At 57.8% G+C, this 27319-nt stretch overlaps 2 protein-coding genes across 6 annotated transcripts in view; one reads left to right on the top strand and one right to left on the bottom strand.

Moving 5' to 3' along the window:
• BUD23 (BUD23 rRNA methyltransferase and ribosome maturation factor) overlaps positions 1-1200 on the top strand; it is a 14636-nt gene extending 13436 nt beyond the window's left edge. For 3 of the 4 annotated variants that reach the window (XM_031665491.1, XM_031665489.1, XM_031665488.1), the window contains exons 11-12: positions 245-334; positions 829-1134. In XM_031665491.1, coding sequence (XP_031521351.1) covers positions 245-334; positions 829-883 — 145 coding nt within the window. In that variant the 3' untranslated portion in view covers positions 884-1134. Of the gene's footprint in view, positions 1-244; positions 335-828 lie in introns of all 4 variants that reach the window. The other variant, XM_031665490.1, reaches the window with a different exon arrangement.
• Positions 1201-2209: 1009 nt separating this feature from the next.
• STX1A (syntaxin 1A) lies at positions 2210-22977 on the bottom strand. Of its 2 annotated transcripts, none has more exons than XM_003895878.1 (10): positions 22879-22977; positions 11591-11668; positions 11137-11236; positions 8093-8167; positions 7298-7371; positions 7097-7205; positions 6738-6811; positions 5823-5960; positions 3728-3838; positions 2210-3483 (listed from the first exon to the last, which is right to left on the bottom strand). In XM_003895878.1, the coding sequence occupies exons 1-10, from the start codon at positions 22906-22908 to the stop codon at positions 3406-3408; spliced, it is 867 nt and encodes a 288-aa protein (XP_003895927.1). In that variant the 5' UTR covers positions 22909-22977; the 3' UTR covers positions 2210-3405. The 2 variants fall into 2 exon arrangements, 1 of the variants encoding a protein (XP_003895927.1); XR_002520917.1 differs by having other exon boundaries at positions 2215-3483; positions 3728-3923.
• Positions 22978-27319: the final 4342 nt, after the last annotated feature.

Genomic DNA, 27319 nt, shown 5'->3' with positions numbered 1-27319 from the left:
CTCCATGCCTGGCCCAGCCCTCTCCTCTCCCCACCCAACAACCTCTGTGGCCCGGGTGGATGTTATTGGGAAGGAGGGTGTCCAGAGTGGGGACTTGTGTTGTAGGGAAGGTGGAGCATTTGAGGGAAGGGGCATCTGAGGCCACCAGATTCAGAGGTAAGCTTGCCATGGATTCAAGTGGGGGCCAGCTGGGCAGCCCCATCCATCAGCCATCCATCAGCTCATTGCTGTGTCTCCACCACAGGGTCCCATTCAGGATGTCGCGGCGGGGAATGGTGAGGAAGAGCCGGGCATGGGTGCTGGAGAAGAAGGAGCGGCACAGGCGCCAGGGCAGGTGAGTGCCAGCCTGGGAGCTGGCCTCCATGCCTGGCCCAGCCCTCTCCTCTCCCCACCCAACAACCTCTGTGGCCCGGGTGGATGTTATTGGGAAGGAGGGTGTCCAGAGTGGGGACTTGTGTTGTAGGGAAGGTGGAGCATTTGAGGGAAGGGGCATCTGAGGCCACCAGATTCAGAGGTAAGCTTGCCATGGATTCAAGTGGGGGCCAGCTGGGCAGCCCCATCCATCAGCCATCCATCAGCTCATTGCTGTGTCTCCACCACAGGGTCCCATTCAGGATGTCGCGGCGGGGAATGGTGAGGAAGAGCCGGGCATGGGTGCTGGAGAAGAAGGAGCGGCACAGGCGCCAGGGCAGGTGAGTGCCAGCCTGGGAGCTGGCAGGGTGGGTGGGGGGTGGATGCCTGTTGCCACTAAGAGCTCCCCTGCATTTGAAGGGTCCAGGGCTGCTTTGATCTTTTTTTCTGAGACTGTCCTATTCCTTTTTTGCACAGGGAAGTCAGACCTGACACCCAGTACACCGGCCGCAAGCGCAAGCCCCGCTTCTAAGTCACCACGCAGTTCTGGACAGGCACTTGCCTCTGTACTTTTCTATATTGTTCAGCTGACAAAGTAGTATTTTAGAAAAGTTCTAAAGTTCTGAAAATGTTTTCTGCAGTAAAAAAAAAAAAAAGTACTCTGGGCCGGGCGTGGTGGCTCACACCTGTAATCCCAGCACCTTGGGAGGCTGAGGCGGGAGGATCATTTGAGGCCAGGAGTTTAAGACGTGCCTAGGCAACATAATGAGACTTCGTTTCTAGAGGGGGGAAAAAAAAGCTCTTGAGCATCTTATTTTGTTTAAAAGCAAGAAATAAAAATTCCTTTTGTGGAGCTCTGGCATCTCCCAGCTCTGTGATTCTCACCAAACTATGGTTCCTCCTGGTGGGCTACTGCTTAACTCCCCAGGCAGGAATCAGGTTTAAAAAAACTTAACGTGCATGAAAGCATTCTTTCCATTTGCAAGGAACAGAGTCCAGAGTCCTTTAATTTGGGGCTCATACATAACTATACCATAATCACAGCAAGCGAAGTTGGGAAGAGGGCCCGGATGAAATGTGTTTGTGGTGCCTGCTGGCCAGTCTCTGGCTTCCCTTCCTGTGAAGGCCTTGCCAGTCCAGTGGCCCCGGCCTGAACTGTGGCACTGAGCTGCTGCACGGTCAGCTGCCGACCAGCCCAGCGCTCAGATGTCTTGGGCCGATCTCTCGGCCGTCACTGGTGGTGGGAAAGGGCGGGTCCACTGCTCTGGGGCGGTGTGGGGTTGCCCGGCAGGCTGTGATAGGAGAGGAGGTGGAATGGTTTGCCTGAGCCTTGTGCATGTGGGAAGAGGCAAGATCTTGGGCATTGCACTACAGAGCTGGATCAGGTGTTCAGCAGCTTAAGACATTAGGCAGTTGGTGCAGGGGCCCGAGGGGCCGGGTGTCTGGGAGAGGGGTGAGGCTTGGGGCCTGAGGATCCAAGCCCTGCAGTGGGGTCTCCTGCAGGTATCAGATTCCAGGCCTCGAGTGTGGCCTCTGGGCCTGTTATCAGGGAGTAAGGCCTGGATGTTTTCCACTGTATGGCGGGAGACAGGTCTGAGGAAGTTGAAGGTCCAGGGTGGGGTTGAGGCTGAGTTGGGATCCTCGCCTCTGAGCCCTTCCTCTTAGTGCCACATCTGTTCATCCTCAAGTTCTAAGACTGCGACACTACAGATGGCAAGAAGTCTAGAGCAGCCAGGCCAGGCACAACCTGTGGTCCCAGCTCCGTGGGAGGCTGAGGTGGGAGGCCAGCTTGGGCAACAGCGAGGACCCTCCTAAGGTTTTCCCCCAGGAGACCTGGGGAAGAAACCTAGAACAGAGGCCTGGTACAGATACAAATGTTTATTCTACATAAAAATTTCACAAAATGGGCAGCTGGTTGTACCAAGACCTTTGGTGAAGGGGTTGGGGGGAATCGCTGTTCAAGAAGGCAACACGGACGGTTACAGTCACTGGGCAGGAGTAAAGCCGAGGGAGGGTGGGGCACACGGACACGGCCCCATCCCCTGCTGCATGCACTCGCATGCATCTCCCTGCCTGTCCACGAGGGAGGGGGTGCTGGGGCGGGGGCACATTTCCCATGAGAAGCCCCTAGGTGGTGAGGAGGACGAGGTAGCCCTCCCTGGCTGGCTGCCGAATACTGCATCCGGGACACCTGACACCCACGTGGCACGTCGATGGGGGATGGCAAGGGCAGGATGAGACTGCAGGCCTGAAATGACATCTGACTTCCCAGAGCGCAAGACAGCAGGGGCCACCATCCCAAACATGCAACGCTGGCTCGAGGGCCTGACAGCAGCCTGCTCTGCCTCCCTGGCTGCTGGGGTGGCTGGAGATGGGGCACCAACCAGCCCCTTCCAGAGGGACACCTGGGGTCAGGCCCAGCCCAAGGGGTTGCTCCTGGGGCTGGAGGAATGTCGGAAGGGAAGCTGAGGCCCAGGACCCGATGGACTTTGCCCCTAGGCAGGGGAGGGAGCCTGGAGCCATGGCAGCCTGAGTCTCCCTGGCAGTGATCAGCGATTGAGGCTCAGAGCTGGGCTGTCCCTCACGGCCACCTCTCCCCTAACCTGAAAAGCAGCACCATGTGGCCAGCTGGTCCCCACCCCTCAGGGCTCTGCTTGTGGGGACAGCTGGAGAGGCCAGAGGACAGGGCAGGTCAGTTGGAGGCAAGGTTAGGGTCCCCAGGGAAGAGGAGAACCCGGTCCCACCGAGTTACTGAAGGCAAGGATGGCCTGTGTCACCCTGGTGGCCCTGCCTGGGTCTGCCCCTCGCTGCACACACTGCGTCCCGCCCCGCTGGCTGCCTCCCTCTGCCTCTTCCATACAGACGCACACAGAGATCATGCACACGACACGGGGCGGGGACGGAGGGCCCATGGCAGAGAAGGGAGCATGGGGGCCAGGAGGGAGGGTGCTCTGAGCCAGAGGCGGGGGTTGGGAGGGCAGCCCAGCCAAGTAGCAGCAGCCAGGGCCTCCTCAGAGTGGCCCACCCGGAGTGGAGTGGCAGTTTGGGTGGCTTCTAGGCGAAGATGCCCCCAACAGTGGAGGCGATGACGATGCCCAGGATCACACAGCAGATGATGATCATGATTTTCTTCTGTGTGGGGAGCGGGCAGGAGAGGCCTCAGACAGTGGTGGTGTCAGGTGGGGTGGGACTACGGCGAAGGCTGAGGGCTGGACAGTCGCCGGGGATCCAAGCAGGGGAAGGTGACGGCCTCGAGGGGGCTGTCATGGGGAGCTCCCGAGAGCAGGGAGAGAGGTGAGATGGGGAGGGATGTGGGATGGTTGGGGGTCCCTAATGGGTGCTGGGGCATGGGCTTGGGCAGAGCTGGGCTACTGACCCGGCGCGCCTTGCTCTGGTACTTGACGGCTTTCTTGGTGTCAGACACGGCCCTCTCCACGTAGTCTACCGCGTGTTCCACGTTGTACTCGATCCTGTCAATCATCTCCCCCTGTGGGGCGGGGGTCACCCGAGCTCCAGAGGGCCCCCTCCTCAGGGTTGGGTTGGGGCTCGGGGCAGGACTTCAGGAAAACACCCTGAGGCCAGAGAGAAAAAGGGGGCATGAGGAGGATGGGGTACAGCTTCTCATCTGGCCCAGGCACCCTGGGCGGGCTGTTAGAGGGCCAGGCAGGCCCCCCAAGGCAGCTCCCATGTCTCCCCGCAGAGCAGCAATCCTGGGGGTAGAGCTGGCCATGCAGTCTCAGCTGAGGGGGGGACCATGCAGAGAACAGTCAGAGAGGTGGCAGTGTCAGGCAGAGGAAGGTGGGAGCAGAAGTGGGTGTGCTAGAGTCTGGGCCTGCCCTGGCCATAGCTCCTGAGGTGGCCATGGGTGAGCCTCCCCACACCCACATCCTCAGGCATGACGGCTCCATCCAGCTCTGTCTGCTGTCTGGGGTCTTCAGTCTTTTAAGAACTTGAGGTCAGGAGTTTGAGACCATCCTGGCCAACATGGTGAAACTCTGACTCTACTAAAAATACAAAAATTAGCTAGGCATGATGGTACGCATCCGTAGTTTCAGCTACTCGGGAGGCTGAGGCAGGAGAATCAGTTGAATTCGGGAGGCAGGTTGCAGTGAGCCGAAATCCCGTCACTGCACTCCAGCCTGGCGACAGAGCCAGACTCTCTCTCAAACAAAAACAAAAAACAAAACAAAACAAAAAAAACCCTGCCCAGCCCCACAGCCCTCTTGAGTCCTGTGATCTGGTCCCATGATACCCCAGAGGCCAATCTGACCATGACACTGCCCCACAAGACTCCTAGGGCGTGTCTCCCTCTCCAAGTCCATCCGTTGCCTTCACTGGCATCCACGTCACTGTGGTCTGTTTCTCACCAGATGGTGGCAGCAGCAGCCTCCTGACGGCCTCCCTGCTTCCTAACCAAGGTCACGTCACTCCCATACTTAAAACATTCCAACCTGGCTGGGTGCTGTGGCTCACATCTATGATCCCAGCACTTTGGGAGGCTGAGGTGGGAGGATCACTTGAGCCCAGGAGTTCCGAGACCAGCCTGGGCAACACAGCAAGATCCCATCTTTTGCTAAAACAAAAAACAAACAACCCAAACCCCCTCCAATCTAGAAGAGACTGCAAATTCCTCAGCACACTGCCTGCCAAGGCCCCGTCCACCTCGTCTCCAGCTTCATCTCAGTTCCGACCACTCCTTGTGCCCCAGCACCATGGACCTCCTTTTTCTGTTCCTGAAATAAGTCTGGGTCTTGCTGGGCTTGGGACCTTAGTGTTGCTGGGGCCAGCTCTTCATCTTCCCCTGTGAAGTCTTCACAGCTGGCTCCTTTTCACCGTTTTCTGGCATCAGTTCAAATGCCCCTTCCTGAGAGGCCCTCCTTGACCACTCACTCAAACAAAGGCAGCCGCCCCGTCGTGGGCACAGTGTTACTCCGAGTGTAACTTTGGAACCATAGTGGCTGCGGCACCACCCTTGAGCTTGTCAGACAGGTATCTTCCCGGCCTTCCCTCACCTGCCAGACTCTGGGACAGGGACCTGGAAACTTATAAGTCCTCCAGGTGACTCATTCAAGTTTGAGCCCCACTGAAGAACCTCCCATTTGTTCTTTGGCAGCCCTTTTGCCCAAATGCTATTCACTCCAGGAAGCAGGTCCCTCAGCTGTCCTGGTCACTGGGGAAATGCATGGCCCACAGTGGCCCCATGAGGAAACAGTAGGGGAATGAGAGATGACGGGGTGTAGGGGGTGGGGCCATGCAGGGCCTGGGGTCCTTGAAGGTCAAGCAGAGCCATGCAGAGGACAGGGACCTTCAGGTGGGCAGGGTCCTGGCGGCAGTTTCAAGAGCGGGTGATTGGTTACCTGAGAACTTGGGGTCTCCCCGGCAGGGCAGCGTGTCGGGCAGAAAGGGTGAGGTTAGTGCAGCCCTGGGTGCTGGTGTGGGCTGGAGTGGAGGGCAGGGGGCCCGGCGCTCACCTGGCTCTCCACGAGCATGGCCATGTCCATGAACATGTCGTGCAGCTCACGGATGCTGTTCTCCAGCTTGATGATCTCGCTGTGCCGCGTCTCAATTTCGCTCAGAGCCTGCTTCGAGATGCTGGAGTCCATGATGATCTGGGGGTGGGAGCAGGGGGCTGGGACCCAGAGGCTTGCTGAGGGGCAGGGCAGAGGGCCGACGGGGAGGGCGTGTGGGGTGGGCAGAGCTGCTCCGGAAGGGGACCCGAGGCTTCCTCCCCAGCCACAGCCCTGCCCGCCTTGCTACCTGGCTCTGCCACCTGCTAGCTGTTATGTAATTTCTCTGCGACCCAATCTCCTACCTGTAACCTGCGGCTAGTGACACTCTCCACCTGTGCTGGCCACAGAGCGAGTGCTCAGTGACAGTCCTTACCACCAGCGTTTTGCAGAGCCTAAGTTGACTGCCCCGTGGACCCAGGCCTGGAACCGCCTTTCTCCCGTCCCTTCCCCCCACACTGAATGTGACTGCTTCCCCGCTCTCTCCTGGAACTCATAACCCCAAGCCTGCCTCGAACACCTATGTGCCACCTCCTTCAGGGAGCACCCCTGCCCGGCTTCACGTGAACACGGAGAAGGCCAAATGTCCTCCAGGAGGGGAAAAGGGCCCACGGATAAGAGGAGAAGCCCCTGGCGGCCGGCGAAAGGAAGTGGGTCCAATTGGGAGGCATCAGGAGACAGGGGTCTTGAGTCCACCTTTGCCACAGACATTTATGTGACCTCAGCCTTGTGTTTTCCCCTCTCTGGGACTCCTCCTGCCTTAAAACCTGCCTTACAAGGGGTCTGTGTCCACATACTGTCCAGACCCTGCACTAGGGGTCATGAACGTGGGGAACATGGTGAGGGGATCATGGCAGGAGGGGTGGGGCCCACACTCACCCCAGAGGCAAAGATGGCGGGGTTCCCACTCTCCAGCATGTCCTCCAGCTCCTCACTGGTCGTGGTCCTGCCGGCTGCAAGCGAGTGGGGTCACACTGAGCCCAGCCCTCTCCGGGGAGTTCAGCAGCAGCATCGGGCCCCGCCCCCTACAGTCCCAGGCCCGGGCTCCCCCCAGCCCCGAGATCAGCAGCAGCCTCAGGCCCCCGCCTCTCCAGCCCCTAACTCAGCGGCTGCCTCGGGCCCCGCCCCTCGGGCCCCTAACTAAGCAGCAGCCTCGGGCCCCGCCCCTCCACGCCTCGCCCACTCCAGGTCCCGCCCCCAGCTCACTGAGGCAGCCCCAGGCCCCGCCCCCAGCTCACTGATCTCCAGCTGCCTCTGGATACGGCCCTTGCAGCGCTCGCGGTAGTCGGACTGCGTGGCGTTGTACTCCGACATGACCTCCACAAACTTTCTGGACAGCGTGGAGTGCTGGGGGCCCGAGATGCAGGTGTAGGGATCAGGCCCCGCGGGGACCGACCCAGAGTCTCAGGTGCCCGCCCACCCTAGACTCCCGACCGCACCTGTGTCTTCCGGATCCTCAGGTCAGCAGAGGAGCGGTTCAGGCCTTCCTCTTGCTCGATGGACTGCTCGATGCCTGGGGGCACAGGTGGGTGCTGAGTCAAAACCAGCCCCCTTTACCCCCGCCCCCGACCCGCACATCCTGCATCTGTTCGCCTCCCCACATCTCCTAGGGTATGTGTGTGGCCGGTGGCTGGTGGGGTCAGTGCCAGGCACTGATGGAGGAGGGGCCTACAGAGGCCCTTCCAGCTGTGACGCTGTGTGGTGTGTGCACGTGTTGCACACCCACTCCAAGCTCTGAGTGTGTGTGAGGTCTGGCAGCTCCGGCCACTCTGTGCCTGGGTACCGCTCCCTTTCTGCTCAGAGAGGCTGTGTACGAGGGGCCGTGCCCACAGCGGGGAGAGCCAGGGGGCCCCTGCTGCAGGGCATGTGGCCCCGAGGCCTTGGCACTCACGGGGTGTACGTGTCCGTTCACCCAGCATACAGGGCTTCTGCATGAGACCAGGAAGTGCTGGCCACTTCTTTAACCCTCTTTAGCAGAGGTGAGGGGCAGTGCCCGTCCAGAGTGGAGCCCTCCCTCGACAAAGCCTCGGGCGGGTGTGTCCCCAGGCCCAATCCAGAGCCTGGCACCAACGGGCCTTGCCAAGTAGCTGTTGAGTGAATGGGCACATGACGCCACCCTCAGAAAGGAAAGCAAGATCCGGCGCACCCCCTCAGGGTGAGCAAAACCCCATGGGCTCCCCAGAGGAAGCAGGCCTAGAATGCCCCCCACCCACCCCCAGACAAGCCTGACTCACTCTTTAACTTGGAACGAACTTTGTTTGCTGTCTTCTTTATGTCGGACATGAGTTCTTCCAGCTCCTCCTTCGTCTCTGGGGAGGTAGAAAGGGTGGGGGCGGCCCCCTAGGCTCTGCCGGGGACTGATGTGCAGACTCAGCCTCCAGCACAGGGGGCCCAATGGGGGCTCTGGGTAGATCCCGGTTCTCCCCTGCTCCCCTGGCTAAGGCTCTGCCTGCCCCCTCCCTAATTCTGGGCCAGGGATGCACCAGCTGCAGCCTCACCCCCTCTTGTGCTGTCTTCGGAGGAGCCTCCCTTCCTCCTTTGCCGGCGCCCCCACCCCCTGGAGATAACAGATGGGTCTAAATTTAAGGCAGAAATAATTGTGGAGCAGCTGGCGATGCTGGAGTTGGCACCGGGAACAGTGACTTGATGCTTGCTGGAGTTGAAGTTGGGGGGGGGGGGGCCGCGGTGCGGGCTCACCTGGTGTTACCTGGTGGCTCAGGAGGGTAGGCAGCCAGCCAGGGAGCTGACAGGGGACCATCCTGCACTCCCTGAGTCGCAGGCTCAAACACTCTGGGTGGGGCAGACCTTGCCGTTCCCACAAAGCTGCGCCTCCCGGGGTGCTAAGTGCCCGGTGGGTGGAAGGGGGCAAGGGGTGGATGGCCTGGGTGGGCGCTGATGTGGGCCCTGAGGTCCAAAGAGGTGGGCATAGTCGGCCCTGGCTGTGGCAGGTAGCTGGGGCCCTGGTGAAATTGGAGGAGGGTGGTGGCATAGTGTTTTGTGACCCTTGTTCCAACTAGAACCATCTCCCTAAAGCTGGCAGAGGTCATGGGGGTGCCCAGCTTGCCCCCCTGCCTGAGAGGAGCTGGCTGGAAAAGTGGGGCATGACAGCTGCCTCCCCTGGGGGTGCTCCTGGCAACACCCCAGTCTCAGAACACCCCCAGGACTCCGCCCCAGGAGAAGCTGGGACTGAGCTTCGGCTGTCACCTTCCCACCCGCCCCTCTGCTTGCCTCTGGGGCTGGGGTTTGTCCTAGAGGGGACAGGGAGGGGTATCGAGAGTGGCTATTAGGAAGGCCCCAGATGGGGTCACCTCCCAAGTGGAATGTGGTGGGGTGGAGCGGGGAAGTGGGGGTTCCGAGGCGCGGAGGAGGGCGCCTCATCCGTAGGAACAAAGGAAAAGTCGGTTACCAGCTGCTCTGACGTCTCAGCCTCTTTTGCTCAGACCCAAAATAGCCCAGGCCGGATGGCAGCCCCCAGAGGAGGCAGAGCCCGCCTTGCCCAGGAGAGCCCCCCACTCACTGCCATCTTTCCTCGAGACTTCTCCTTAACTCTGTACCGCCTGTGCCCTAGAACCCCCAACATGAGCCCCCTCCCCTTAGCGAGAGCCTGGGACTGCTCAGCTCACGGGTGGTGACTCAGAACAAGTCCCTATGACTGTGCATGACACCGCAGCAGGAGACGGTGCAGGAGGTGGCCTGCACGACCCAAGGTGTGGAGGAGACAGCTCTGCTGCCCCACGCCCGCCCCACCTGCCAGCAGCGAGAGGCCCGCTCCCCTGCTCTTCAGAGCCCTCCGTCCCACCCCACAGTCAGCCACCTCCTGACCCTGAGCAGGAACAGCCCACACAGGGACACACGGTGACCCAGATACCTCTGGGCACAGAGACATCCGTCTCATGCTGCCATCTAACAAATCTCTAGGGCGAGGAGCGCAGCGTGGTGAGCCCTGGGTGTCCCTCTCTCCTCCTGCCCTTCCTGAGGCAGTCCACTCTGCTCCCACCTGACCCATTTTGCCTTCTGAGGGCGGGGCACTGGCTTAGTTGGTATGGCATTGACCTGGGTTCATGCACAATTTGGGGCTGTGGAAAGATTTACTCTGGGTTCTTGAAGATGCCAGTGGGCTTGGGGGTGAGGGGTCCCAGATCGGGAGGCCGTGCTGGAGGCGAGAAGAAAATCTGACCTCGGGCACCTGCGTGGCCAGGGCCTGCCTCCCTCAAACACCTGATGGCTGCATCCCTGGGACTCAGGGTGAGCCCCCCTCCAGGGAAGGGCACCTATGCCATCAGCCTGGCACCTCTCAGTGTAGTAACCAACATCTCAACAGGAACGCGAGGACCGGGTTGGGGGAACCTGTCTGGGGCCGGAGCGCAAGCCTGACACACAGGCTCCCAGTGCGGAGGGAGAGGGCTCACTTCCTAGAGCCCTGAGAATGCCCGCCCCGGGGTGCCACGTGGCCAGGTGCCAGGGCTGCCAGCTCCTTCCGGAAGCTCTGCCTGCTTGGCCAGCTTGCCCTCCCACAGCGCTGACGCCTCAGAGCTGCCATCTGCTCCCCTGGGAGGCGAGGGGCGGGGCGGGGCTGGACTGAGAGGCCTTCCTATTGATCACAGACAGCTCCCTCCTTCCCTCCTTCCTTCCCTCGCTCCCAAAAGCCCAGGGCTGCAGCCAGCCCAGTTGCCTTAGAAAAAAGCCAGTTCGGCTGGGCGCAGTGGCTCATGCCTGTAATCCCAGCACTTTGGGAGGCCGAAGCAGGTGGATCACGAGGTCAGGAGATCAAGACCGTCTTGGCCAACATGGTGAAACCCCGTCTCTACTAAAAATACAAAAATTAGCTGGGTGTGGTGGTGGGCACCTGTAATCCCAGTTACTTGGGAGGCTGAGGCAGGGGAATCGCTTGAACCCAGGAGGCAGAGGTTGCAGTGAGCTGAGATCATGCCACTGCACTCCAGCCTGGTGACAGAATAAGACTCTGTCTCAAAAAAAAAAAAAAAAAAAAAAAAGCCAGTTTACCTGAGAAGGGTGGGGCCGATCGCCTCTCCCATCACCCAGGTCTTCGGGGAGACCTGGTCTGGCTGGCCTGGGACGCTGGGTTCTGACCCCCCAATTCCAGGCCGGGGACAACTGCATTTCCTAAGGCTTCTCCTGATACTCTCCTGACCCTGGCCCAGGCACTCCTACACCCACCAGCCATGAAGGCTGTTGAGGTCCTGTGAGGCCTCCCTGGCAGCAGCCCCTCCCGGAGGCCTGTGGGGCCTGAAACCTGTCCCCCACCCCATATACTCACTCTCATCGGGGTTGGGGGAGGCCAGGATGGCACTGTGCTTCCGCTTCACCTCCTCCACATTCTCTGCGATCTTGTCAATGAAGCCTCGAATCTCCTCCACCTGCGGACCAAAGCCGGGTGATCAGGAGGAGGAAATTGGGGGAGAACGCTTCTGGGGCCCAGGCATGGCCCAGAGTAGGGCTGCGGTCAGGGCTCAGGGGGAGGACGGGCCAGGCTCCGGGTGCTGGGGTGCAGTGGGGGTGCGTCCTTCCGACCCGGATGGGGAAGAGTGCGATCCCACATTTAGCTCCGCTCTGAGCTTCCATTTATCACCCACAAAACGGTTCCTTCGTTGGCACCCTGGAGCTGCTGAGCCAGGTGCAGGTGTGAAAGATCCCTGAACCTGGCTCAGAGGTGAGAGTGGCCCCCCGAGGTCTGCTAGTGTGCGGGAAGGGTGGGGTGTGCTGGCTCCCACCTGTTCAAAGAACTCATCCATGAAGCGGTCTCGGTCCACGGTGACAGTGACATCATCATCATCATCGCTGTCCTTGGCCTGTGTGAGGTTGTGCACACATGAACGGACGTATGTACAGGACCTACCTCTACACACACAGGTGCCCAGGGTGCAGCGCCAGGGCCCCACCCCTCCCCCTCTCCCTGGGGGCCTCTGGGCAGGGACAAGAACAGGCCTGGCTGTACCCTCCGCTCCCAGCCACAGTAAGATCTGGCAGACCGCTGGGGACCCGGCACAGAGACAGGGACCTTGCCTGGCACACTGGTGTCAAGGCCAAGTCTCAGCCTCCAGGCCAGGGACTTCCTCCCTTGCCTATCTGCCTGCCCCCTCCCTGCAGCTGGGGAGGCAAGCGAGCCTGGGGCCAGCCGCTCTGTCTGGGCCCTCTGGGTCCCCTAGGCCCCTGGGACAGCTGCCTGGAAAGTGCATTCTCTACTCTTTTGGCCCTGTGGTTTACACACACACACACACACACACATTTTTAGAGTTGAGGTCTTGCTGTGTCACCTAGGCTAGAGTGCAGTGGTGCAATCACAGCTCACTGCAGCCTTGAACACCTGGGCTCAAGCAATCCTCCCACCTCAGCCTCCCGAGTAGCTGGAATTATAGGTGTGTACAACCACGCCTGGCCCCAGTGGTTTTAATTCAGGTGGAGCCCAGAGGCCCCAAGCTCCCTTTTCAGAGTGGGCCCTGCAAGGGTAGACCTGCCCGCTCTGTCCCAGGCCTGGGCACCACTAAACCCCAGCCCCGACGAGGGATGGATCATATCTCTTAGGAATCTCCTGTCAGTCTTTTTTTTCTTTTTCTTTTCTTTTTTTTTTTTTTTTTTTTTTTTTTTTTGAGACAGAGTCTTGTTCTGTCACCCAGGCTGGAGTGCAGTGGTGCCACCTCGGCTCACTGTGAGCTCCATCTCCCAGGTTCATGCCATTCTCCTGCCTCAGCCTCCCGAGTAGCTGGAACTACAGGCACCCGCCACCACGCCTGGCTAATTTTTTGTATTTTTAGTAGAGAAGACGTTTCACCGTGTTAGCGAGGATGGTCTTGATCTGCTGACCTCTTGGTCTGCCTGCCTCAGCCTCCTAAAGTGCTGGGATTACAGGCGTGAGCCACCGCGCCCAGTTCCTGTCAGTCTTTTTTTAAAAACAGTTTTTTACATTTAATTTTTATTTTTGAAGAGACAGGGTCCACTTGCCCAGGCTGGTCTTGAACTCCTGGCCTCAAGCAATCCTCCTGCTTTAGCCTTCCAAAGCACTGGGATTGTAGGTGTGAGCCACTGCACTTGGCCTCCCTGTCAGTCTTGACATTGGACCTTGGTCTGCCTCCTTCCAGTCCCAGACCTAGGCCCAGCAGGCATGGGAGGCAGTCATGTTGCCACTTGGCTCGGGTCCTGCCTTAGGCCTCAGCCACAGGTGCAGGCCCCACCCCACTGCCCCAGGAGCAGCTGTACAAAACCCGCCCCCATCATGAGGTAGGGGTAATTATACTTCTGACTTCTCGGCATGCCGGGCACAATCATTACTGTCTACCTCACACCATGAGTCGGCCAGGGTCAGCCCACCCTGCTGGCAAGGCCAGGTCTCTCTCTGCAGCCAAGGCAAGGATATCCGGGATAGCCACCCTGGGGCAGGGACTGAGGTCTCTCAGCCTGGGGCTCAGGGCTTGTTCCCACCTCTTTTTTTTTTTTTTTTTTTTTTTTGATAGTCTTGCTCTGTCACCCAGGCTGGAGTGCAGTGTCACGACCTTGGCTCACTGCAACCTCCACCTCCTGGGTTCAAGCAATTCTTCTGCCTCAGCCTCCCGAGTAGCTAGGATTACAGGTGCCTGCCACCATGCCCAGCTAATTTTTGTATTTTTAGTAGAGAACGGGGTTTCACTATGTTGGCCAGGCTGGTCTCGAACTCCTGACCTCAGGTGATTCACCCACCTTGGCCTCCCAAAGTGCTGGGATTACAGGCATGAGCCACCGCATCTGGTCTTGTTCCCACCTCATTTCTGAGTGCCTCATGGGAGCGGCCACTGCCTGGCTCGGCCCACCTCGGTGCTCTCTCGTCAGGATGGAGGCAGGCAGAGGTTGAGGGGCTGAGAGAGCTGAAGGGACTCATCAGGCTGGGCCTTGACCTCTCTGGCTCTGTTTACTCTTCTGTGAAATGGGGACAGTGACACCTGGCTGCATGGAGGGAGGGCTGAGAAAGAGTGGGGAAGCAGGGCATGTATGTTTGTTTGATGAATGGATTGATTGATTGATTGATTGAGACAGGGTCTCTCTCTGTCACCCAGGCTGGAGTGCAGTGGCATAAACATAACTCACTGCAGCTTCGACCTCCTGGGCTCAGGAGATCCTTTCACCTCAGCCTCCCAAGCTGCTGGGACTGCAGATGCAAGCCACTACACCCAGCTAAGTTTTTGATTTTTTTTTTTTTTTTTTGTAGAGACAGGGTCCAACTATGTTGCCCAGTCTGGTCTCGAACTCTTGGGCTCAAGTGGTCTTCCCACCTAGGCCTCCCAAAGTGCTGGGAGTACAGGTGTGAGCCACCGCGCCCGGCCTGGGCATGTTCTGTGAGGGGCTGTGCCCCTGGGGCTCACAGCTCCCATGACCTCATCAAAGTGGGGACTCATCGGGAGAGGGGGTAGTTAGGAGCTTTGATAGAGGCGGCTCAGAGGGGCCTCCTCTCTTTAAGATATCACACCACCTCCCTAGCAGCTAAAATAAATCCTCGTTCCCACTCCCCACCGAGTGCCTCAGCTGTCACCAGGTGGCACCCCCTCCCCTACCAAGCTCCCTACAGACACAGAAAATCCAGGAGCCGTTTTCATGCTTCTAGACCATGACAGGCCTAGGAGTTGAGTCAGAGGAGCCCTCCCTAGGGAAACTGAGGCAGAGCGCTGCCAGGAGGAGCCCAGTTCCTGGGCAGGCTGCCAGGTTGGGAAGTGGCCCCAGGAGCTTCTGCCATCCAGCGTCCTGCCCTCTCAGCCCTGGTGCTCAGAGGATCAGGGTAGATGACAAACGGTGGATGGAGAATGATCCAGCTCCCTTCCCATGGCCAGAGACAAGCGGCACTACCAGCCCCACCGAACCCGTCCTGCACTCAGAGACCCCTGGCCCCTGTCTGGTGCCTCTCTTGACCTCAGCTTGCCCATCTGTGTAATGGGGGCAGATTGTCTCCAGGCATCCGGCCAGCTCTGACCTGCTATCTTCCCCAAAGGCTGAAGGCTGGACCAGGAAGCTTCTCTAACAGAAGGGCTGGCAAGGGAGATGCTCACATCCTCCTCTGGACCCTCCGTCTATGAGGGTGGGGTTGGGGAAAGGGAGACCAGGACCAGGCTCTGAGGGGGGCACCCCGGTCAAGTCTACCCTGGAGGTGGCATTGAGATTAGTCCCAAAGCCAGTCGGAGGGTTGAGGGCCTGACCGCTGAGGCATGGTCAAACCAGCCGCGGCTCGGAGCAAAACTAGAGGGGTGGGCCAAGGGGGCCTTTCCTCCCCACATCCTCCTACTTCATTCTTGGGAATTTTCACCCCTAGCTCTGCTCTTTATCCCGCTGCCCTCACCTGGGATCAGACCCCACTCCACCACACCTACAACCGGTTCCTGGCCCTACAATCCACCCTCTGCCCCCAGGCTTCCCCCAGGCACATCCCTCTGCCCCTGATGCTGACTCCATGAAGGTGACATTCCCCTCTTCCTCGATGCCACCTCCTTCCACAAGCCTCCCTGTCCCCCCAGATCAGTATCTCGCATCTCGTTCTTCCACACACCATTCACATTCCTATTGGAGCCATGAGTGACTCTCAGGCCCTAAGGGACCTGAAAAGTCCCCCTAGCTTCAGCTTCCAGCCTCAGCTTGCATACCTCCTGTGACGGTGAGCTCACTAGCTTCCCCAAACAGCTCTACCCATCTCAGGCAGCCCTAACTGTTAGAGTCCTTCTCTTTCCTGTGGTTTGGTTCCAGGCCATAAAGAACCTGTGGGTGCTCTCCCTGGGGTGCCCCTGCTATAGATCTGAAGGTGGCATCCACATCCTCCCTAGATTTTTCTTCTCAAGTATTCCTTCCCTTTCAGATCCTTTCCAGGGACCCCAAATTACAGCCCCTGCCCAAGACTTGTTCCACTGTGCCTCTGTCTCCTGTCGTACAGCACACAAACTGAATCTGCTGCTGACTGTGGTCTGGGCAATGCTAAAGATCTGGCCCATCCCCTCCCTCTTTCTATATGATCTACCTCTATTAATACAGCCAGCGATCAGATAAGTGATCAGGTAGCGGTTCCTGTCAAGAAAAGCCCCAAGCCCTTCCCAACTACTGTCTGTGGAGTGGATTTGGGGTTCGAGTAAAGGACCTTTTTCCTGTTTCTTCATTTGTTCCGATGCTTATTTCAGTTTGTGGGATTCTGATGGCTCCTGACTCTGTTGCCCCCTGCATCCTCATCCACATCCAAGCCAGAGCCTGGTGGCAACATTCTAGAGATGTCCTCCAAATTAACTCTGGCATGTAATCGGTTCTCATTGGACATGGAATAAACTGATAAGGACGCGGGATGGCAGAGCCCTATTGCCATCCTCACCTCCTCTGTTTCCCAGCCCAGACACGCTCTTGACCAAAATGTAACTAGGTGATGTGGCTATCCTGGCATGCCGTCTTCCTGGTGTCTTGGGCTGGCCAGGGTGACCACTGTATATATAAAGCGGCCAGGCATGATGGCTCACACGTAATCTCAGCAGTTTGGGAGGCCGAGATGGAAGGATTACTTGAGTCCAGGAGTTTGAGACCAGCCAGGGCAACATAGCGAGACCCCATCTCTACCAAAAAATACAAAAAGTAGCTGGGCGTGGTGCCATGCATCTGTAATCACAACTACTCAGGAGGCTGAGGTGGGAGGACTGCTTGAGCCCTGGAGGTCGAGGTTGCAGTGAGCTATGATTGTGCCATTGCACTCCAGCCTAGGTGACAGAGCAAGACCCTGTCTTAAAAAAAAAAAAAAAAGCGGACACCCAGATTTCTGTGGAATAATTAGGGCCCAGCTCCCTTGGGGATCTACCAATGTGTTCTGAGCATCAGTTACAGCTCTGGAGAGGGGGCTGGATTGGAGTTGGGGACTTGGAACCCTCCGCTGTGCAGGTGGCAGCTGGAACTGTGGGGCACAAACGCAAAGGCCCAAGTGTCTTACAGACGGATGTGCCCAGATATCATACGGGCACCTTGCCTGCCTCCTGGCCAAGACCAGGCTCCACCTGTTTTGCCAGAGTCGCCTCCTCTGAACTGCCTAGCGCAGAACCCCAAGGTGCTCCAGGGCCCCCAAGCTGGAAACCTAGGACATCTGCCATCTTCCTCCTCTTCTCCCATCCAACCAACATCCAATTTGTCCTGGCACTTTTTTTTTCTTATTTATTATTATTTTTTTTGACACAAAATCTCTCTCTGTTGCCCAGGCTGCAATGCAGTAGCGCAGTCTCGGCTCACTGCAACCTCCGCCTCCCAGGTTCAAGCAATTCTCCTGCCTCAGTCTCCCAAGTAGCTGGGATTACAGGCGCCCGCACCACACCCACTTAGTTTTTTTTTTGTTTGTTTGTTTTTTTTTTTTTGAGACGGAGTCTCGCTCTGTCATCCAGGCTGGAGTGTGGTGGCCGGATCTCAGCTCACTGCAAGCTCCGCCTCCCGGGTTCACGCCATTCTCCTGCCTCAGCCTCCCGAGTAGCTGGGACTACAGGCGCCCGCCACCTCGCCCGGCTAGTTTTTTTTTTTTGTATTTTTTAGTAGAGACGGGGTTTCACCGTGTTAGCCAGGATGGTCTCGATCTCCTGACCTCGTGATCCGCCCGTCTCGGCCTCCCAAAGTGCTGGGATTACAGGCTTGAGCCACCGCGCCCGGCCAGTTTTTGTATTTTTAGTAGAGATGGGGTTTCACTATGTTGGCCAGGCTGGTCTTGAATTCCTAACCTCAGGTGATCCGCCTCCCTCGGCCTCCCAAAGTGCTAGGATTACAGGCATGAGCCACCGCGCCCAGCCCTTTTTTTTTTTTTTTTTGAGACAGGATCTCGCTTTGTTGTCCACACTGGAGTGTAGTGGAAAGATCATAGCTCCCTGCAACCTTGATCTCCCAGGCTCAAGCAATCCTTCAGCCTCAGCCTCCAGAGTAGCTGGGACTACAGGTGTCTGCCACCACACCTGGCTAATTTTAAATTTTTGTAGAGATGGTTGTCTCACTATGTTGCTCAGGCTGGTCTCAAACTCCTGAGCTCAAGCCGTCTTCCCGCCTCAGCCACCCAAGTAGTTGGTACTACAGGTGTGAGCCCCCAAGCCCAGCTAACATCCTAGTGTTTTTTTGTTCTGCATTCAGCAGTTCTCAAAGCTGAGTGAGCACCAGAATCCTTTGAGGGGATTTAAGAAAAAGAAAAAACAAAAACAAACAAACAAAAAACAGCTTCCAGGGATCTATCCCAAAGAGACTGAATCAAAATGTATAGGGGTAGCCGGTTGCAGTGGCTCACGCCTGTAATCCCAGCACTCTGGAAGGCCAAGGTGGGTGGATCACCTGAGGTCAGGAGTTCAAGACCAGACTGGTTAACATGGCAAAACCCCATCTCTACTAAAAATACAAAAATTAGCCGGGTGTGGTGGTGCATGCCTGTAATCCCAGTTACTCAGGAGGGTGAGGCAGGAGAATCGCTTGAACCTGGGAGGTGGAGGTTGCAGTGAGCCGAGATCGTGCCACTGCACTCCAGCTTGGGCAACAGAGCGAGACTCTGTCTCAACAACAACAAAAAAATTGGCCAGGTGCAGTGGCTTACACCTGTAATCCCAGCACTTTGGGAGGCCAAGGCGGGCAGATCAGGAGGTCAAGAGATCAAGGCCATCCTGGCCAACATGGCGAAACCCCGTCTCTACTAAAAATACAAAAATTAGCCGGGCATGGTGGCGCACACTTGTAGTCTCAGCTACTCAGGAAGCTGAGGCAGGAGAATCACTTGAACCTGGGAGGTGGAGGCTGCAGTGAGCTGAGATCGCACTACTGCACTCCAGCCTGCCGACAGTGTGAGACTCCGTCTCAAACAAACAAAAAAACAGCAACAAAAAAATCACCACCTCCAACCAGAAAGGCTGGGAGGGAGTGCTTCCTTACCTCCCTACCATGGAGACTGCTAGGAAGACCAGAACTTGCTGGAACCATGGGGAGCTAGATGCCCTGAGCTTCCCCTGGCAGAGGCGGGGCAGCCCTGGTGGTCTCTCCTAGCAGAGACTCCAGGATTCCAGGACACCCTCCTGGATGCAACAGTCTGACTCCTCCAAGAGGCGCAGAGGCCAGGCAGCCTCCAGGCCTATCCCAGGGGAGTCATCAGGCCGGCGAGGTTGATTCATCACTGCTGAGCACAGTGGCTGTTGTCTGCCTCAAGCGCTATTTTTTTCCCTTCTTCTTTTAAATGACTAATCAAAGTCAATATCACTACTGCAGAGAGGCCCGGAGCTGAGTCAGGGGTGTGCGAGAGGCCAAGCTGGGTCTCCAGGAAAGACGGCTGTGCAATCTGAGTCTCCTCACCCTGTCCCCAGCCTCCAGGTCTGTGTACACCAGCTCCCCGCCCTGCAGAGTCTGCCCCTTCACAGGGCCCCAGAGCGGCTCAGGGAGGCAGCTTCAGGCCATGGAAGGGGCCAGGCTCTGCCCCCACAGGCTGCGTGGCCTCAGATAAACACCTGGTCCTTTCTGGACCTGTTTTCTGACCTGTAAGATAGGAGGTTGAACTACATGGTCCCAGGAAGCCGTTCCATCTGCACCCCAGATGAAAGTGTACCCAAATGCATCGTTCATGCTGGGAAACCCCTGGGAGGTAATGGAGGAAGGACTGAGGGAGCCCTGTCTGACTCCTGTTCTTACACCCTCATGCCTGCCACTCTGCAAGGCAGGTAACACTGGCTCCATTCTGCAGATGAGGAAGTGAGCAGAGGGAGATTAAGGATGAACCTGCCCGGTGTTGCCTCCCAACCGCCAGACTCTTCCCAGCAACGAGAGAGAGAAAGGGAACTGGTGGGCAAAGCAGGGCCCTGGGCCTCCCCATCCAGGCCTGCCTGGTGAATTGGGCCCTCATGGGCTGCTCCAGTGAGTTGGGCCCCGGTCTAGACCTCAAGGCAACTCAGGGGGCCCCAGACACCAGCTGTCAGGACCACCTGCTATTCTCTCCTGGTTGGGCATTCCAACCTCTCTGCCTTCACTAAGCTGTCCCCTCCTTTGGATCACCATCTCTCCTCCTGTTCAAATCCAGCTCCTGCTCCTGGGCTATCCCAGGGTCTCTTCTTCTAGGAAGCCTTCCAGGATTGTACTGCTCCAACTCTCCCTCCTTGCTACGTCCTCAGCCTCCTGCAACAGGTCCCATGTGTCTGTCCCACATGACCTGGTACATAGACAAACACCGTTCTGGGCCCAGGGAGGGACAGGTCGGCTCTGCAAAGTCCGCAGGAAGAAAATCAGGGAGTCTCTGAGTTGAGGGGAGGAGGCAGCTACAGCCCAAGTAGGGCTCCCTGGGGATGCCCTAACCCAAAAGTCTCTCCCTGGCTGTGTGATCCTGGCCCTGTCTTCGGTCTCTCTTTGCCACCTGTAACCTGCAAATGACCTTTCTGATCTCTGCAACAGCACTGAGGCCTCCTGGCTAGTCCCCAGTGACCCCCTTCACTCCCCGTCTGCAGAAGGCTGGAGAAGGCTGGAGAAGGCTGGAGAAGGCTGGAGAAGGCTGGAGGGCTGGGCCGGGCCTGCAGAGTGAGGAAACACGCCAGCTCCTTCCCCAAGTGTGACTTTTATAAATAAGCTCCCTTCGCCTCCTTCCAAATGTGGTGGCGTTGGGTGGGGGAGAAGGAGAAAGAAGAGGGAGGAGGAGGAGGAAGAGGGAGGGAGGGAGGGCTGGGAGCGGTGCATAGCCGCTGTCCCCAGCACCATCTCTGTTCAGCCCAGCCCAGCCGGCCCCAGTCCAGCCCAGTCTAGCCCAGTCCAGCCCAGTCCAGCTCAGCCAGTGCTGGCCTCTTCCTTCCTGGGGATTCTGGGCTGAACATTCTGACTCTTGGGGTTTCAGGTCTCCTACAAATGCGGAGCTGGAGTCAGGAGACCTGTGGTCCCGCCTCTTGCCTGGAGAAACTAAATTCTAGGCTTTCCCATCCCCACTTCACAGATGGGAACCTCAGGTCCAGAGGGAAAGCAGCCCTGTGGGAATGGCGGCCCCACGAAGACTGACTGTCTCATCCCACCCCGTGTGGGCTCCTGCCAGCCGTCCTCCTGTCTGCTAGAAAGCCCTCCCTGGGCAGGGCCACCCAGCAATGGGTACAGCCTCCCCGGGCTCTGAATGCCTTGTGTGGGGAGGGTGGGGGCGTCTGGAGCGGAAGCCTCAGACCATTCAAACCAAAGCCTGGCTTCACCATCTAATCAGGGGGCGCGGAGATAGTAACAGAGACAGACATCAGAGCACAAAGATCTGGGTTCAAAGGCTTCACAACCCCAGCTCCACTGGCTGTCCCCCAGTGCCAGCCAGGCCTGAGTCTATTTTCAGGGATGAGGCAAAGCCCTTTTCTACCACCCCTCCCTCTAGCAGGCAAGCCGCATCTCCTTTGTGCCTCAGTTTCCCCTTCAGCTAGGGGGATGAAGGCTGACATGCTAGAGGCTGTTATCCTATGTAAGGGCCCATGGTTCCCCTGACCACTTGGTTCCCACACATACCCTCGCGTAACCTACCAGGCACCCAAACATCAGCAAATTACACCACACAGTCATCCATCACCAGGAAAACACTCATTCTGACTCAACGGAGCTCAGGAAACTTGAGGGCAACCACAGGGGCCGCGGGGGAAGTGTTTAGAGTCCATATGCGACTTGAGGGACCATCTTCTTCCTTTGAAACCTCATGGGGTTTACCCCAGGGGCCGGGCGCTGGGCCAGGAATAGCAGGTCTGGAGGCAAAGTGTAGGCTGTGGTACCAGAGCAAGTCAGGGAGATGAAAGCAGGAGAGCCCAGGTCCCGGTTCCAGGATGCCCAGGAGGCAACCATGACATAATGGGGCAGACAGGCTCCAACTCAGGGAGTCTCTGGGTCGAGGAGACAAGCCGTGGGGTCAAACACCCAAAGGACACTTGACATTTTCCACAGGAGGGGACCTCAGGGTTCTAGTTCCTAGCTGAGGGCACAGGGTTGGGGTGGGGTTGGGGAGGCTCCCGGGGATCAGCAGGCAGGGCTGCCAGCCAGGTGGCCAGCCAGGGGACCAGATGACCAGATGAGACTCAATCTAGTCTTGAGCCTTGATCCCCCCCGCCCCACGGGACACACCCAGGAAGGCTTCATTTCCGTCACTGTCCTCCACTCCCGGTCACCATTCTCCTGGGCTCCTCATTCCTAAGGGCAGAGGCCAGGGGAAGGGGACCCACGCAGGCTGCCGGGGTCTCTGGGCTGGGAGAGGGTGGGCTCTGACTCAGAACATTTGTGCATCCTCCTACTTCCCTCAAACCCCGCCCCAGGAGCCACACCCCAGGGGTTTCTGAGATACAGGTGGAAAAATAGATTCAAGTCTCAAGGAACCCTGAAGGGTCTGAAACGCCAGCCAGGGCTGCCCGGAAGCCCGAAGGGGGACAGGTGGACCGGGGGCGGGTGTGACCGCCCCCCATCCCCAGACCTGGGGCGGGCAGTGGATCCCTACCGCGACCTAGCGGAGGGGGAGCCACAGGTGATGGGAGCCACAGGTGACCAGGGTGGCATGAGGAGGCCGCCCCCACCCGACGGCCAGGTTTCCGCAGCGCGCCCCGCAGCGGGGGCCCCGCTCAGGGGACCGGCCCCGGCCCACCGCGGTCCCCTCGTCTGTCTACACCAAGGGGGTTCCCACCGCTGTCCCCTCGTCTGTCTACACCGAGAGGGGACGAGAGGTCAGAGATGAGGGACAGTGGGGGGGCCAGAGACAGGGCCTGCTCTGCGGGAGGGGGAAGAGGTCCCGCCACCGAAACCCCATCATACCCTCTGAACCCCCCAAATCAAGGCGGCCCCGAAAAGTTTATCCAGGACCCCGGACTCCAGCCGACCGTCCACTTGTCAGCGCGGCCGAGCTCACGCGAGCCCGTGACCCCGAGTGGGTCCGAGGGGCGGAACCCGGAGGGGGGTCAGGGTCCCCGGCTCGCCCCGCTCCCTCCAGCCGCGGCTGGGGGCGCAGGAGTGGCCGCCCTCCTGGCCGCGGGAGCCGGGCTGGGAGTATTCGGCGCGTTGGCGCGGGCGGCGGGCGGCCGCGCGCGGGGGCCGGACTCACCGTGCGGAGCTCCTGGGTTCGGTCCTTCATGCTCCCGGGAGTGGCAGCGGCGCCGGCTGCAGCCGTGTGAGCCCCGCATGCGCGACGGCCGCCCCGCGGCTGCGCAGCACCAGCCCGGCCCCGCCCCGGCCCCCGGGACCCCGGCTCCGCCCCACCCCGCCCGGGCCCCGCCCATACCCCGCCCCGACCCCGCCCCACCCCACAAGAGCAGCCCCGTGGGGGTCGAAGCCCTGGGGTCTCCTCCTGGACGTTCCGCACGGGTGATCGCTCCCGGGCATGGGTCCCCAGAGACCCTGCTGCCTCCTCTGCCCCAGCTCCGTCTCATTTTTTATTATTTTTTGAGACAGGGTCTCGCTCTGTCGCCCAGGCTGGAGTGCAGTGGTGCAACCATAGCTCACTGCAGCCTTGAGCTCCTGGGCTCAGGCAGTCCTCCCGCCTCAGCCTCCTGGGTGGTTGGGACTACAGTTGCTCGCCACTACTCCTGAATAATTTTCAAATATTTGGTAGAGACAGAGTCTTGCTGTGTTACCCAGGCTGGTCTCGAACTTCTGGCCTCAAGTGTTCCTCCCTCCTCTCAAAGCTCTGAGATTGTAGGCGTGAGCCACCGTGCCCGGCTTCCAGCCTCTTCCCTACTTAGCTGCTCAACATTCCTGTCCCAGAATCTGGTCCTCATCCCCAGATCTCTTCACTTCCCCAGAATTTGCTGGAGGTTGTAACTCCCTCCTTCATTTCATTCCCTTGGGACCTCCTGCACTCCCTTCTGTTCCCCAGCCAAAAACCTCCCGGAGAGTTCCAGCCTGGGAGCCTCCACCCTTCCCCCTTGCTCCCATCATCCAGCTGGGACTCAGGCACCGGCTCCTTCTTTCTCTAGGATTTCTCAGTTCGCAGCTCTGATGCTGTGTGACCCACCCCTTTTTCCTGCAGGATGCAGGAACTCCTCTATTTTATTTATTTATTTATTTATTTATTTATTTATTTATTTATGAAATGGAGTTTTGCTCTTGTTGCCCAGGCTGGAGTGCAGTGGCGCGATCTCAGCTCACTGCAACCTCCGCCTCCTGAGTTCAAGTGATTCTCTTGCTTCAGCCTCCCAAGTAGCTGGGATTACAGGTGCCTGCCACCACGCCTGGCTAATTTTTTGTATTTTTAGTAGAGATGGGGTTTTGCCATGTTGGGTAGGCTGGTCTTGAACTCCTGACCTTGTGATCCGCCTGCCTCGGCCTTCCAAAGTGCTGGGATTACAGGCGTGAGCCACCACACCCAGCCTAATTTTTTTTTTTTTTTTTTTGAGATGGAGTCTCTCTCTGTTGCCCAGGCTGGAGTGCAGTGGCACAATCTTGGCTCACTGCAACCTCCGCCTCCCGGGTTCAAGCAATTCTCCTGCCTCAGCCTCCCGAGTAGCTGAGATTACAGGCACCCGCCACCACACCTGACTAATTTTTTTGTATTTTTGGTAGAGACGGGATTTCACCATGTTGGCCAGGCTGGTTTCAAGCTCCTGACCTCGATCTGCCCGCCTCAGCCTCCCAGAGTGCTGGGATTACAGGTGTGAGCCATTGTACCCAGTCAGGAACTCCTCTATCTTTGGGAAAGAGATGTGAATTTTAGCCCCCTCTCCTTCTCCTTTCCCTGCATCCCCAGTCCTGACCTCTGGCTCTAGGCCTGAGGTTGTATTTTCTCTTTTTCCTTTTTGTAGAGACGGGTTCTCCTCGTGTTGCCCAGGCTGGTCTTGAAGTCCTGGCCTCAAGCGGTCCTCCTGGCTTGGCCTTCCAAAGCACTGGGATTGTGCTTGGCCAAGGTAGGTTCTATTTTCTGTCTAGAAGCCTGGGGCCTGGCTTCCTCTAGGACTCATGGGAAAACCTGTGGAGGAGTGGGAGTGGGGGGGCCAGTCAACAGCAGATGTTCTTTTGAAGGTCCCTGCCAGCATCTTGTTGCAACAGTGGTCTCGCACACACCCCCATAAGCCCGCTGTGCCCTCTACCACCCCCAGCTGTCGCTTCTGTGGCCCACACCCTCTTGACCCTAAGCCAAGCACACCCCTTCCCTTACCCAGGACTGCCAAAGCATTGGAGCTCTGGAGCCAATCCAGCCCCCTACTGCCCAGTGTGTCTGGGCCTGGCACCTCTCCCAGACTATGGGCACAGGTTAGCTGGCTGCCAGGCAAGCTAGGGACACTGTTCCAGCTTTCCCTTCTTCCCTGGAAAATCTGGCCCAAGACGGTCAGATGTGGCCTGGCAGGGGGGACAGCCACACCCCCTTCCAGTTGTCCCGGCTTCAACTTTGGGTGCCCCACAGAATGGGCATTGATGGGGTCCCATTTGACATAGGAAAAGCAAGGATGTAAGTGCTAGAGGAACTTGCCCAGAGATGACAAGTGACAGGGGAGGCTGCCTGACCCCTGGTCTAGCCTGCAGGGTGAGTCAGTGGGGTGGATCACACGTATGTCCCCGGAGCCCAGTGTCTGGCCCCGTGGGGAGAGGGCAGGAGAGGGAGGCTCAGCTCCTGCCCTCTGAGAGCCCTGGTGTCACACCAAGCATCACTCATTGAGATGCATATTAAATAGTAGCATGAAAAATGAATAAAGAAATAAATGTGGCCAGGCACAGTGGCTCATGCCCATAATCCAGCAGTTCGGGAGGCCAAGGATGGAGGATTGCTTGAGGCCAGGAGTTTAAGACCAGCCTGGGCAACACAGCGAGACTTTATCTCTAAAAAAAAAAAAAGAACCTATGCCTTTCACTTCACTCTCTTTTGTTTGTTTGTTTGTTTGTTTGTTTGTTTGTTTTTGAGGCTGAGTCTCATTCTCTCGCCCAGGCTGCAGTGCAGTGGTGCAATCTAGGCCCACTGCAACCTCCACTTCCCATGTTCAACTGATTTTCCTGCCTCAGCTTCTTGAGCAGCTGGGATTACAGGCACCCGCCACTACTCCCGGCTAATTTTTGTATTTGTAGTAGAGATGGAGCTTCACCATGTTGGTCAGGCTGGTCTTGAACTCCTGACCTCAAATGATCCACCTGCCTCGGCCTCCCAAAGTGCTGGGATTAAGGTGTGAGCCCCTGTGCCCGGCTTTTTTTTTTATTTTTATTTTTGAGATGAGGTCTCACTCTGTTGTCCAGGCTGGAGTCCATGGCACAATCTCAGTTCGCTGCAACCTCCGCCTCCCAGGTTCAAGCGAACCTCCCTCCTCAGCCTCCTGAGTAGCTGCGACTACAGGCATGAGCCACCACTACTGGCTAATCTCTGTATTTTGGTAGAGATGGGGTTTCGTCATATTGCCCAGGCTGGTCTCGAACTCCTGGACTCAAGCGATCTACCCGCTTCCCAATGTGCTGGGATTACAGGCATGAGACACTGCACCTGGCCTTGCCCTTCACTTTAAACTCTGCTTTTCTGCTAAGTATTTTCCTCATTTAATCATTCATTCATTCATCAAACATTAAATGGGAAACCATGCTCTGGGGCCACTGTTCTGCACTCAAGACGTTCCCACTGCAGTTGGGGAGACAGACATGGTTTTAGCAGGTTAGGGAACCAGAGTGGCTTCCCAGAGGTGGTGACATTCGAACAGGTTCTTGCAGTGGGATTGCAGCAGGGAGTGGACAAAGGAATGACGCTGGGGCAGGGGTGGGGGTGGGGAGCTCTCAAAATGGAGCACTCTACTGGGAGCCCCTCAGGAGCCTGCTGTGGCACTCTGGTGGGAATGGGTAGACATAGGTGGGGGATGAGCCCAAGGAGGGAGGAGGCCTTGGATGCTAAACTATTGTGCAGACAAGAGAAGCCCACTGAGGGCCAGATTATCATTCCTTTATTTATTTATTTAGAGACTGAGTTTCACTCTTGTCGCCCAGGCTGGAGTAAAATGGCACAATCTTGGGCCACGGCAACTTCCACCTCCCGGGTTCAAGCAATTCTCCTGCCTCAGCCTCCCAGATAGCTGGGATTACAGGCATGAGCCACCACATCCGGCTAATTTTTTTGTATTTTTAGTAGAGATGGGGTTTCTCTATGTTGGCCAGGCTGGTCTCGAACTCCTAATCTCAGGTGATCCACCCACCTCAGCCTCCCAAAGTGCTGGGATTATAGGCATGAGCTACCATGCCCAGCCTTCATTCCTTTATTTAAAAAGTATTTATTAGGCTGAGTGTGGTGGTGGCTCATGCCAGTAATCCCAGCACTTTGGGAGGCTGAGGCAGGAGGATTGCTTGAGGTTGGAAGTTCAAGATCAACCTGGGCAACACAGGGAGACCCCCGTCTCTAGAGAAAAATCTTTTTCTGAAAATTAGCTGAGCATGGTGGTGCACACCTCTACTCTCAGCTACTTAGGAGGCTGAGGTGGGAGGATTGCTTGAGCCCAGGAGTTTGAGCCTTCAGTGAGCCACGATTGTGCTGCTCTACACCAGCCTGAACAAGAGAGTGAGGCCCCGTCCAAAAATATATAAAA

Source organism: Papio anubis, chromosome 4 (genome assembly GCF_008728515.1).
Source record: "Papio anubis isolate 15944 chromosome 4, Panubis1.0, whole genome shotgun sequence".
Classification (NCBI taxonomy): Eukaryota; Metazoa; Chordata; class Mammalia; order Primates; family Cercopithecidae; genus Papio; species Papio anubis.
Note: the sequence above shows the minus strand (reverse complement) of the source record. Positions and strands in the feature narration are given on the sequence as shown.

Coding starts and splice junctions, on each gene's coding strand:
- STX1A (XM_003895878.1), bottom strand. CDS start 22,908: ATGAAGGACCGAACCCAGGAGCTCCGCACG. Junction 7,372..8,092: donor AGTTCGTTCCAAGTTAAAGA/GTGAGTCAGGCT, acceptor CTGTGCCCCCAG/GCATCGAGCAGTCCATCGAG. Junction 7,206..7,297: donor TGAGGATCCGGAAGACACAG/GTGCGGTCGGGA, acceptor TCGGGCCCCCAG/CACTCCACGCTGTCCAGAAA.